The 13,006-nt window shown below is 52.4% G+C and overlaps 1 protein-coding gene across 2 annotated transcripts in view; it reads left to right on the top strand.

The window, feature by feature from the left end:
• The window catches only part of SPTB (spectrin beta, erythrocytic), a 111,116-nt gene that overhangs the window by 75,997 nt on the left and 22,113 nt on the right, over window positions 1-13,006 (top strand). For both annotated transcript variants that reach the window (XM_081116177.1, XM_081116178.1), the window contains exons 16-24: window positions 1,951-2,707; window positions 3,160-3,362; window positions 3,447-3,537; window positions 4,723-4,869; window positions 6,060-6,323; window positions 6,691-6,897; window positions 7,349-7,438; window positions 11,080-11,358; window positions 11,930-12,060. In XM_081116177.1, coding sequence (XP_080972303.1) covers window positions 1,951-2,707; window positions 3,160-3,362; window positions 3,447-3,537; window positions 4,723-4,869; window positions 6,060-6,323; window positions 6,691-6,897; window positions 7,349-7,438; window positions 11,080-11,358; window positions 11,930-12,060 — 2,169 coding nt within the window. The remainder of the gene's footprint in view (window positions 1-1,950; window positions 2,708-3,159; window positions 3,363-3,446; window positions 3,538-4,722; window positions 4,870-6,059; window positions 6,324-6,690; window positions 6,898-7,348; window positions 7,439-11,079; window positions 11,359-11,929; window positions 12,061-13,006) is intronic.

Here is a 13,006-nt window from a genome sequence, read left to right as displayed (position 1 = left end):
AATGAAGACAAGAATTAGCAGGAAGCCTTGAGCACGCTTCGTGGTCAGAACAGAAAACAGGCCCTGAGGAGCCTTTGGGGGGGATGTGCTTTCAGTGCAGGGCATAATTGCCCATGAGTCCTCTAGAATCTCCAAGGACAGAGCATGTCCTGCTTGTCAGACTCCTATCCTGTTTGTCACCCTGGACCCTGCACACACAGTGCCACATGGTCACCGCCTACTCATTTCCACTGTGCCTGTCCCCACACTTGTTTCTGAGCTTTGTTCTGCCTGAGGCAATTGGGGAGGTGCAGTTAGGGAAGAAAAGGGTCAGCACAGTGGAAACTCCCAGAGGCCCAGGGGAAGGCAGGGGAGACGGGGGTGGGGGGATACTTTGGAGTCACTAGAATGGGCTAATTGTTTTAGCATCTGAAGATGGGGATGGTAGCTCAGGAGATGCCTCTGAAACCTGAGGTTTATGCAGAGGAGAAGGAGAACTCTTTGCTCTTCTTTAGGCTAGATGACTTCTCAGGTACATTCCAACTCTCAGATTTAATAGAAAACCATCTTATCATTTCATGCCTCAGGTTCTCTCTCGCCTGAAGACGGCAAATACCTGATATAGTTCACTCAGGATGGTACATGGCTTAGGGACCTGTAAAGATCATTCTCTGACTACAGCTCATTAAGGCAACACATATTTAGCTGACAAGTGCTTCCTGTCTGTCTTGCACACCTGCACACTTGTGCACACACACACCCATTCCCTCCAAATCCCAGACAGCCTGTGTCCTGCACAAACACTTCCAGGCATGGAGGGCTCACCCCTTCACCCTGCAGCCCATCCCATTTGGGGCAACATCTTTTGGTTAGAAAGTTTGATTTCCTATTGAGTCTGCCTCCTTGAAATTTGTAACATTGGTTCTGGTTCTGCCCTTCAGCAAGATCAAAATGTATTCTGATTCTTCTTCCATGGGCTAGCTCTTCAAATATTTTTTAAAAACAACTGTCATTCTTTACCTTCACCTGCAGTCCTACCTCCATGCTTCTGCTGTTACCTCTACCAGAGTGCGCTCTCCTCAGACCACATTCTCCAAATCCTGCCCCTCCTTTAGGCCCACCCGGGGTCCTCCTTCCCCGTGTTCCAGATGAAACTTGTATTGGTTTAGAGCTTCACGCTCTACCTGGTGCTACAGTTACTTTTACATTGAAGAACTTTCCTACTACATTATAAGCAAATGAAGAGCAATATATTTATGTCTTGCTTATAGTGCTTTGCATACCTAGCACATTATATATAGTGTGAGGTTTCCTCTGTTTGGAACAGTCTTTTCTCAGGTATCCACTTGGTTGACTCCCTTGTTTTTCAGATCTCAGCTTGCATGCCAGCTTATTGGAGCAGTCCTCACTGAGCATCCCACTGAAAATATCACATGCCTCCCACCCACCCATTTCCTCTGCCTCTATCCTGTTACCTTGCTTTATTTTTTCATTGTGCTATCACCGCTTGATGGATTATAGATTTACTTGTCTCCACCCACTTGAATTAGAGCAAATGCTTTGCTTCATTTATTCCAGGCCCTACACACTTTGAACATAGTCAGGCATCTTCATGGTTCCACTAGGGCAGCTGGATTCTTAAAGTTGATAATGTGGGCTTTCTAGTCATTTTTAGTATTTCAACAGATCTGGGGGAATTGTGTGTTAGCCTGAAATCCAACTCCATACAGAGCCCAGATAAGTGCCACATCCCTTCACTCACGGTTGGAATAACGTCACTGCTGTCTCCTGCTGATGGAAGTTGTGTTGTCTTGGGTAAAACTGGATAAATGAAACTTACTGCAATTTGTTGAGTAGATGATTTTTTTCAGTGTTCAAGGTCTCTGGGGAGAGACTCCAGTGGGAAATCTGGGAAGGGGTGCCCTGTGGTTGGAGTTATGGAAGAGGGTGTTGCTGTGTCCCTCTCTGTAGGTGGCAGGCATTCCAGACCATGGTGTCAAACTGGCGGGAGGAAGTGGGCTCTGCCCTCCGGGTGCACAACTTCTGCGTGGACTGTGAGGAGACCAGCAAGTGGATCCTGGACAAGACGAAGGTAGTGGAGTCCACCAAAGACCTGGGCCGGGACCTGACGGGCATCATCGCCATCCAGCGGAAATTGTCGGGGCTGGAGCGCGACGTGGCTGCCATCCAGGCCCGCGTGGGGGCTCTGGAGCGTGAGTCGCAGCGGCTGATAGCGTCACACCCTGAACAGAAGGAGGACCTTGGCCAGCGGCAGGCGTATGTGGAGGAGCTGTGGCAGGGCCTGCAGAGAGCCCTGCAAGGCCAGGAGGCCTCACTGGGGGAAGCCAGCCAGCTGCAGGCCTTCCTGCAGAACCTGGACGACTTTCAGGCCTGGCTGTCCATGGCCCAAAAGACTGTGGCCTCTGAGGACGCACCTGAGTCCCTCCCAGAGGCTGAGCAGCTCCTACAGCAGCATGCAGCCATGAAGGATGAGATCGACAGGCACCAAGACAGCTACAAGCGCATCCAAGCATCTGGGGAGAAAGTGCTTCATGGCCAGACGGACCCAGAGTACCTGCTCCTGGGCCAGCGGCTGGAAGGCCTGGGGACTGGCTGGGACGCCCTGTGCCGGATGTGGGAGAACCGTGGCCACTTCCTCGCCCAGTGCCTTGGCTTCCAGGAGTTCCAGAAAGATGCCAAGCAGGCTGAAGCTATCCTCAGCAACCAGGTAGGGAGAGGTGTTCTGGGCTGGGGGTGGGGAGGGTCTTTCAGGGCTGTAGCACTGGTGAGTCTCCGAATGTGCTACAGGTGCTCAGGGACTAAATTATGCTTTTCTTGGACTCTCTTTAGCCACTAATTAGGGAAATAATCCTCTTTGTTTCTTATGTGCCTTTTTCAGACCCGTATCCCAAACTATGCCTATTCTTGAGTCAGAGGCTAGGGAAGTGAATTCCCCCTGGGTGGTTACCCTTCCATGTGGCTTTAGGCACACTGTTCATTGGGTACCCCTGGGTGAGGATGGGGGTGGGGCAAGGCCTAGGGAGCCTCTTCCTTGAACAACTTCAGGGGCATCATTCACACTATAACCTGTATGGCTACACATGGCACTCTGGCCTGGCAGGTTCCCTCACCGCCTCCTCAGGTTGTCTTCATGCCTCATCTGGAAACTTGCTTTAACAGGAATACACTCTGGCTCACTTGGAGACCCCAGACTCCCTGGAAGCTGCAGAGGCTGGGATCCGGAAGTTTGAGGATTTCTTGGTGTCCATGGAGAACAACCAGGATAAAGTCTTGAGTCCCGTGGACTCTGGAAACAAGCTGGTAGCCGAGGGGAACCTCTACTCAGACAAGATCAAGGAGAAGGTGCACCTGATTGAGGACAGGTACTCTCGGAACCCAGGGTGAAGGGCTGGAATCAGGCGGCGCTGGCAGTGTGGTGTGACCACGGCTTCTGGCTTTCCTTCCAGGCACAAGAAGAACAATGAGAAGGCCCAGGAGGCCTCGGTTCTCCTGAGAGACAACCTGGCGCTCCAGAACTTCCTTCAGGACTGCCAGGAGGTGAGGCCCCAGGGAGGCAGGCCACTTTGCAGGAGATCCTTTTCTAGGAGCAAAGAGCCCAGAGGTGGGGCATCCACAGGGATCCTCCCTAACCCGGAGCCTGGGATCCCATGGGGAGAACTCTGGGTACTTGACAGCATAGGTAATCCTCTAGTATCGAACCCGCAACCTTTCAGGACGATGCTCCAACCAACCGAGCCACCTGGTGGCCAGGGCTGTAAAGATGTTTTTTAATTTGTCAAGTCTAGGACAGGGTTTCTCAGAGGACCATCTGTGCTAGAGTCACCTAGGGTTCTGGCCAGAGCTGGCTTCGGGGACATGGGACCTGTGAATTCACACAGGCCCGTGCTTAGAGGGCTCCACACTGGTCTAATGCCCTGCTGTTGCCATCTTGAAATTCTTAATAATTTTGAACATTTCCATTTTGCACTGGGCCCTGCAATTACTTAACCAGTCCTGGCCCTCGTTAAAAGCAGACTCCTGGGCCCCACCCAGGCCCAGATGAATCAGAGCCTTAAGGGGTGAAAGGGAGAGTCACGTTTTCAACAAGCCTCCTGGTTAGAGAACTACTGACCCGAAAGTCCTGGCTCAGCCTGGCACAAGCTCTATAAGGAAGGTCTTTAACCTGTCCTCCCGGGTCCTCCATTAATCCTATCTCCGTGTAGAATGGGGCTTTCCCTGACCCCCTCACTCTCATCCTCACCCCGTTTCCTCTCAGCCCAGTGACTTTGTTTTTATCTCCCTCTGCCCTTGGGCTGGCGATGGTGCCAGGACATCTTGGAAACATTGGCTGCTCCTCCCCATGGCTTCTTCCTCTGATAACATTTTCTGTGTTTATTAATGATTTCTCACCCTACTGCTAAAGGATGCATTTATCCATCCAGAAACGCTTGTTGAGTTCCTATAACAGGCCAGGCCCTGTCCTAGGTCCTGGAAATAAGGAGAGAAGCATAAATATCCCTGGTGTCACCCTGCACACATTGGTGTGGGAGACCCACCAGTGTCCATGTTTTAGCCCGAGTCAGTGTGGGTGAAGTTGCCTGTGCTGGGGGTCAGGGATCCAGAGATGGAGGGAGGTGCTCTGCTGTGCACACACTTCCTCTGTATGGTCTTGTTCTGCAGCCCTGAACCCCTGGCCAAAGAGGTGCACTCGGGGATGATTGGAACCCCCTTTTCTGCCCACAGCTCACCCTCTGGATCAATGACAAGCTGCTGACATCTCAGGATGTCTCCTATGATGAAGCGCGAAACCTTAACAACAAATGGCTGAAGCACCAGGCGTTCATGGCAGAGCTGGCCTCCCACCAGGGGCAGCTGGAGAGCATCGATGCTGTAAGTAATGCGCATGCTCAGATGTGCTTACCTGAATGGGACTTTGCCCAGGCATAGACACCATCCTGAAGCTTGCTGGACAGCATAGAACCTGGAATTGAAAAAAACTTCTCTAAGTAGTAGTTAAACCTTCAGATATATACAGTCTTGTTAAGCCTGGTCAGAATGGGTTCCTCTTCTGGGTCACCTGAGTCTGGGACAGTCCAGGCCACTGAAGACATCTGTGTCAGAGCTTCAGCATTCATCGCCAGAACAGTGATTATCTCTCTTTGCCTTCTGTTATCCTCACCAGGGCCCAGCACAGGGGACTATGCGATACGAGCAGAATGGTCCTTTGACCCTCACCTTTTGGATGGGCAGAACCACTGGGGAGTGGTCGTTCACCCCTTGTAGATGGGAAAGCAAGGGGCCCCTCTGTAATGAGTTTACCCAGGAGCCCAAGTGAAAATATGGCTGGAGTTAGATCTTGGAGTCAGGTACCTTTGCTCTTCCCTGTGGTGGTGACCAGGGAGGAGCAGGCCTAGGGGCCACACGAGGCTGTGTCCACAGTAGTTGAGGGTGCAGGCTCCATGCCAGACTGTCTGAGTCAGCCTCCCTGCACCTCAGTTTCTTCCTCTGTAACGGGGATAATAACAGCTCCCTGCCTGAGGGAGTTGTGAGCATTAAAGCACTTAGAACAGTCCTCGCTGATGATTAAACACTTAATAAATATTGACTGTCATGATTAGGCCCAAGTCGTATCATACTGTACCCACTCTAAACAGATATATTTATGCAGGTGAAAACCTGATAAGACAAAGTCAATAACTAAAAGATCCCAGCAAAGGCTAGTCAGTGCACAACCTCAGGGGAGACAATCAAGAGGGTAGAACTCACAGGGAGGTTTCCAGGCTACTTGTACCTGGATGGATCCTGAATCTTTTTTTTCTTTAATTAAGAAACAATTTTAGCACCAGCCTACCCTTGCCTGCAGCTCCCTGTACTGCAGTCTCCTGAATCATTTGCCCCAAACATGGCTCCCCTGTCCCACCTTCTACTGCAGATAACTTGGGGTGCATAGTCTTTCATTTGGGCCTCACCAAGTTCTAGGCAGATTCCTTGCTTCTCTGGCCTCCCCTCGGTTAGCCTTTTGCAATCTGGAGCAGGGCTGCTCCAAGACTGGACGGTGAGCTCTCCTCCTTCCTGCACAGGAAGGAAAGCAGCTGATGGAGGAGAAGCCCCAGTTTGCAGACCTGGTGTCCCAGAGGCTAGAAGCCTTGCACCGACTCTGGGATGAGCTTCAGGCCACCTCAAAGGAGAAGACCCAGCAGCTCTCAGCTGCCAGGAGCTCTGACCTGCGCTCGCAGACCCATGCTGACCTCAACAAGTGGATCAGCGCCATGGAGGACCAGCTGCGGTCAGATGACCCGGGCAAGGACCTGACCAGCGTCAACCGGATGTTGGCTAAGCTGAAGGCACGTGAGCGTGTTGTAGACTGGAAGTGTTGGAATAGAAGGGAACTTGGGGAGCAAATCTGAAACCTGAAAGCCGGCTCCTCTTAGCTGGGCTTTCCTTTATCATGCAAAAGGTCTCCTGATTCATAACCCATCTCCTACCCCTTTGTAGTGGGTAAGATAAGGATCTAAAACAGGTTCATAAAAGCAGGCCTGTAAAGTACAGGCCTCCAGGGAGGAAAGAATGAGTGGGGCATCCGGGAGACCTCCTGGGAGAGGTTGAGCTCCAACTGGGCCCTTAAGGATGGGTGGGATATCAATGATGGAGAAGAGGGAGGGACTTCCCAGGTGCCAGGGCTGGTGCCAACACTGTCCCTTTGTGTCCCAGCGTGTGGAAGACCAAGTGAATGTGCGGAAGGAGGAGCTGGCAGAGCTGTTTGCGGAGATGCCCTCACCGGGAGAGGAGGAGGGAGGCGCTGACTTGAGCATTGAGAGGCGGTTCCTGGACCTCCTGGAGCCCCTGGGGAAGAGGAAGAAGCAGCTGGAATCATCCAGAGCCAAGCTGCAAATCAGCCGCGACCTAGAGGATGAGACGGTGCGTGGGCCAAAACCCCCAAACCCCCAGCAGCCAAGGCAGCAGCTGCCATCAGGATAGCTGGCTGCTGCCCAGTGCAGTTCTTAGCAGCAGATGTCTGGTCATCTCACCCCCTTATCTCACAGGACTGCTGTGATGATTACGTTAAATATAAAGGTAAAGCCAGTGCTTTTTGAATGGTAACTCACGCATGGCCTTCGGGGCCAGACAGACTTGGGTTCCTGATCCAGCTACATTACCTTCCCCCTGTGTGACCAGGAGTGAGTTATTTGGAACCTCAATTCAAACTATCAAAATGTCCCCATCTGTAAAATGGGGGCAAAACCCTGATACTGGGTGTTGGGAAGAACCAGGAGACACGGCAAGCGGCGCCGTCTGGATCATGGTGAGTGCTCGGGAAAGGGGGGGCTGTGATTGTCATCAGCTGGTCCCCTGCCTTTGGTCTCCGCAGCTCTGGGTGGAAGAGAGATTGCCTCTGGCCCAGTCCGCCGACTACGGCATTAATCTGCAAGCTGTGCAGCTGTTCATGAAGAAGAACCAGGTGAGTACTGCCTTACCTTGTCAGTCCCACCTGCCCCGTGCTGCCCCAGGGTGGGAGGCCCAGCCCTGACCTGAAGAAGGCCAGCTGCAGAAAATTATTGTCCTTGTTAATAGCTGTGGGGTCTCCAGACCCCCTAACAAGAGCAGCTTTGGTGATGGCAGAGAGAATTCTGGGTGGACCACAGGGGGCAGGGTGGGGAGTTGTTTAGATACTTTGGGATTTGGGGCCATTCAGATCCATCAGGGCACAGGTGAATGCAGGACCCAGATGCCCTGGCCTGGGGCCTAATGTGCTTTACAGCTCCTGTGTTCCATGGCCTCCCTGAGAGAGGCCCATAGCTCCTGGTTGCTCTACCTCTTCCAGGGCTGAGCTTGGCCTGTTGGGTGTCCTCAGGGTAAGTACGCCCCACTTCTCTGGACACATGAGGACTTGTGGAGCTCAAACCCCATTAGGAAGCCACCAAACTTGGACGCTGAGCCATTGGAGCAAACATTCATTTGATGTTCTGCTGTTTCTTAGGCCTGAAAGTGAGCAGATGCCATGCTTCCTATTGTATCAAAGTTATCGTGTATCTCCCAAGGCCAGCTACCTTGGTTATGGTGCCTCTGTCAGGCACTGGCCGGAGACCCTGCTCTTGGGCGGAGAGTCATTCCTCCTGCCTGGTCTGCTCTTTGCGTCAAGAAGTGGGCGCAGCCACAACCATAAGCAAGGAGAGCCTGGGGACTTACCCCAGAGAGAGCAGTTGTCCCAGAGTGCCAGTCAGTATTGTAGCCCCTTGGGAAGGAAGCTCATGGCAGATAGTACTTCCTTCCCCAGAGTAACAGCAGCCGACGTCTGCTCACAGAGCACAGCACCTGTGCAAAGATCTGAATTATAGTCAGAGGGGTTCCTTAAAAGCTCCCTCAGGCTCCATCCCCAGCCCCGGTCAGGGCGCGTCAGGAAGACAACCAATCCATGTGTCTCTCTCACATTTAAGTTTCTCTCTCCCTCTCTCTCTCTCTCTCTCTCTGAAAAACAATGGAAAAATATCCTCAGGTGAGGATTAAAAAATAAATAAAAAATTAAAAAGTTAAAAATAAATAAAAGCTCCCTCAGACCCTTTGCTCCTAGTCGACATGATCTAGTCACCAAGGCTCCTGTGGCCACACAAAGGGGCCTGGGCTAGAAGGTGGTAGGATGGGGGTTAACACCACAACCCCTTCTTGAAGGAGGCTGGTAGAATACAGTATCCTTGGGGCCTTCGTTTCCTCAACTGTAAAATGAGCCGACTTTAGTCCTAGCACTAAGGACTTTTGACCCTGTCTAGTAAGTGTTATTGCCAAAAGATTGTCATCTCCCCTGGCTGAAGGTCGCTATTTTAGGAAAAGGGCAAGTATATATGAGGTTCTCCTAAACTAAAGGGAAAGATAATCTCTTGGGAGAGTGTGACTGCCCTGGTGAAGACTATTTTAGGCTAGCCTGGCTAAAGCTTAAATCCCATTCCATCGTTCCCTCTATGGCAGTGGTTCTCAAACTCTCCCGAGGGCTTGTTCACACCTAGGCTACCAGGCTCCACCCCAGTTCTACTGAATCAAACTAGAAGTAGAGCCGGGTAATTTCTATTTCTATCAAGACCCGGGGTTACGCTGGTACTGCTGGTCCAGTACCCCACTTTGAGAACCATTGCTCTCGTGGCTATGCATTGCAACTGAACAAATCCCACAAGGTGCCACATCAACAGCTTTCACTCTGGCTGCACATTAGAATCATCTGGGGGAACTTTTAAACCTGAAAATGCCCAGGTCTGACCTGAGAGCAATTAATTAGGATCTTTAGGGTTGGGGTTCTGGTTGTGTCTGTTTTCCCATATTTTTTGATGTGCAGCCAGGGTTAAGAACAACTGTTCTGTCTGATCAGGCCCCTACCTTCCTCTAACTCTCATCTCATCACTTTCTCCCTCTTTCACAGTATTTTAGCTTTTCTGGTTCTCTCTCTGGCCTTAGACAGCCCAGGCTCACCTCCACCCCAGGGACTTTGCACATACCCTTCCCTCTTGCCAGCAACATTCATCCCCAGGTCTTTGTGTGGTGGCCTCCCACTTATTCATGTCTCACTCAAATGTCATCTCAGAAAGGCCCTGCTGACTCCGCCAGCTGAATTAGCCACCACCACACCTCGGCAGACCATCTTCATCTCATTGTATTTTCCTCATAGCCCCAATTATCTACATTTCTTCATTTATTTACCTGCTCACCGTCTGTTTCCTCTACTAGACTGTAAGCTTTATGAGAACAGGGTTTTGTTTCCACATTGTTCCTAGAACAGGGTCTGCTACATGGGAAATAATAAATATGTGTTGAATGAATGAAAGCAGGGAAGAAGACCTCACAAGTAAGTACACTGCACAGGAGCCTAGAAGGAGGTCATAGGATCTCAGGGAAAGTAAAGGCAATTGGAGTTGACACCATGGGTGATTTGAATACAATTGCACAGGCCACAGGAAAATGTCAGCCTCGAGATTCCAAGTGTGAAAATGCATTTCAGAGAGTTAGGTTACATGTGGATGTTGCTAGTTCTATATATTTGAAATGCTGACAGTCACTGTACTGCCCACGTGTCCTGCTTTTGCCCCTGCCCTCCAGACGGTTGTAAAGGCCACAGGGCAGTTGTAGAAAGTGAGGTGATGTGGTATAAGGGGCGGAGAGCCCACAGGCAGGAAGCACCCAGGCTCGGGCCTCTAGGACTAGAAAGTGAGTGACACATGGGTCGTGGCCCCTGAAGAAAAAGGTGACCCAGTCCCCAGAGTGAGAGGAAAATGCCATTCTGGTGATGAAAAATTTAGACAAGAAAATAATACAAAGCTCACAAGAGATTTGAGAAATAGAAATGGGGAAAAACCAAACAAAACCCTAAACTCTGTACAAGGGGTGACTGTCAACTGTCACTTTATAGGAGCAAAAGCTCTTAGAATAAGAAACCAAAAGGCCATTTAAAAATGGTTTTCCTGCCCTGGCCTGTGTGGCTCCGTGGTTAGAGCATCAGCTGGCGCACTGAAGGGTAGCCAGTTCGATTTCTGGTTAAGGGCGTGTACCTGGGTTGCAGGTTCGATCTCCGACCTGGTCGGGGCACGTGCAGGAGGCAACCGATGTGTCTCTCTCACATCGATGTCTCTCTCTCTCCCTCTCCTTTCCACGCTCTCTAAAATCAATGGAGAAAATATCTTCGGGTGAGGGTTAACCAAAATATAAAGTAAAATAAAAATGGTTTTCCTTTCCTCTGCCCTGTACAAGTAAGAAATCAAGCTCTGCTGTAGCATAGGGAGAAGAGGGAGCGGTGAAGCACACAGGCTGTGGGGTCAGGGAGAGCGTGTTCCAACCCCAGCTCTGCCCCTTGCTGCCTGCACGTACTGACCTGCTCTGGGCGGGGTTCTGCGTGCTTATCTCAGAAGACTGGGAGGGTGGAAGGAGAATGATGTGAAGTGCCTCGCACTGTGCCTGGCACGTGGGCATGGGCAGTGATGGCCACCGCCCGCTCTGCTCTAGCTTCCCCGAGCGGGAGGGGTGAGAGATGCCAGGGAGTCACCCGGGCAGCCTGCTGCAGGCTTGGCCTCGCCTGCGCGGTGGGAAGGCCCCGCGTCTCACGCCCTTCCCCTCTGGCCGCAGACGCTGCAGAACGAGATCCTGGGCCACGCGCCGCGGGTGGAGGATGTGCTGCAGAGAGGGCAGAGGCTGGTGGAGGAGGCAGAGATCGACTGCCAGGACATCGAGGAGCGCCTGGGCCACCTGCAGAGCTCCTGGGACACGCTGCGGGAGGCCGCAGCTGGGCGGCTGCAGCGCCTGCGGGATGCCAGCGAGGCCCAGCAGTACTACCTGGACGCGGGCGAGGCTGAGGCCTGGATCAGCGAGCAGGAGCTCTACGTCATTTCTGACGAGACCCCCAAGGTCGGCTCAGGCCAGGGGTGCCAGGCAGGGTGCCCAGGCCGAGAGGAAGAGCTGGGGCTGGGCGGTCAGTGGGGAACCTTGTAAGTTAGGTGTGTGACGAGTGAGGGCAGGGGGATGCTGTACAAGGAACCCTCCTCCTCAGGACACCCCGCCTCTTGAGTGCACCCCTGCAGAGCACACACTGCAGCCGGGTGCCCTGTCTGCCACCTTAGATTTGCTCTAACCCAAGGGTTCTTCACCTTGTTTTTACTGTGGATTCTGTGCTGATGAACTGCTGTGGGAGGGGGTGAAAAGGGATAGGAGGGGTCTCCCAACGCTGGAATGATAGAGGACGTTTTCAGGGAACAGAAAGCTGGAGCTGGGCCTGGAGGGTAGATATCAGATCGGAAGAGTCAAGGGGAAGGTGGGATGCGGGCATTGCTAGAAAATGAGTAGCAGGAAAGGATGGCACTGTTCCCTGTGGGTGTCCCTTGAGCCTGGCTCTCCCCGATCTCGGGCACCTGCGGAGCTGGGCTGTACCCTGGACCAGGCCAGCTCACCGAGCTCATGCTGAGGGTCCCCTGCCTCTTAGGACGAAGAGGGTGCCATCGTGATGCTGAAGCGGCATCTGCGGCAGCAGCGTGCGGTGGAGGAGTACGGGCGGAACATCAAGCAGCTGGCCGGCCGGGCCCAGGGCCTGCTCTCTGCAGGCCACCCCGAGGGGTACGTGCACCAGCTGGGGCGTCAGGCCAGGTCGTGGGCATCAGGCCAGGGGCCCACCAACCAGGATCCCTTCAGGTCCAAGTGGGAAAACAGGAACAGTTTTCCTGAAAAATAGAGTTTGAGAAAACTGCTTTCTGGATGGCCTGTTGGCCCAATTCCATTTCATGCCTCGGTTTTGTGTAACTTCAAACAGGGCTGACTGAGGTCTGGTTTGCAAAAAAGATCAAAAAGCAAAACTACCCTCTGGGTGAACTGAGAGCTCCAGTCTTTTGAAGCGTTAGACTATGCCAAGAGATGCTGAAGACTAACGTTGCTTTTCTTTTTATGGTCCTGAAGGTACTTCAGGATGTCACAGTCTCTCAGCAAAATTATCATAGAGGGGTGAAGGTAGAAAACCTATACCCATTTCAGCTCTTCAGTTGTGTGGGCTCTGCATAAATGGGAGCCCACTGGGCCACACACCTCAGGCTACCCCCAGTATGTCCCTCTCCTCATCTGCCTCTAGGGCATCCACAGCTATGGGTCCTCAGCAGCCACCCCAGCATCTCCCAAGAACCCCCAAGGATGGAGCCCCTGGTACTGCATGTCCTTCTCTGAAGAGCTAAGCGGGCATGCTGCTACTGAGCCCCCGTCGGACAGCCTGCCCATCAGCCTCCATGGAAGAATGATGGGGATGTTCCCTTCTGTACTTGTCTCTCTGGGCTTTCCAGTGCACAGGGCAGTGGCAGAAATCATCCACCTCCAAGGGGGACACATTTCTGTCATCTCCTGAAGCATCATGGTCTAGGGATGGTTCCTTCTCTCCCCAGGTCTCCCCCAGGAGAAGTCGCTGCCATTTCTCCTAAGCTGTGTTTCCCCACCTGTCCCTGTCACAGGGCTGGGAGGAGTCGCACGGCTCCCCTGACTGGCTTCGCTGGGTTTTCTATCGCTATCTCTGAGCACTTTC

The sequence above is a fragment of the Miniopterus schreibersii genome (genome assembly GCF_964146895.1).
Source record: "Miniopterus schreibersii genome assembly, chromosome: 1".
Classification (NCBI taxonomy): Eukaryota; Metazoa; Chordata; class Mammalia; order Chiroptera; family Miniopteridae; genus Miniopterus; species Miniopterus schreibersii.
Note: the sequence above shows the minus strand (reverse complement) of the source record. Positions and strands in the feature narration are given on the sequence as shown.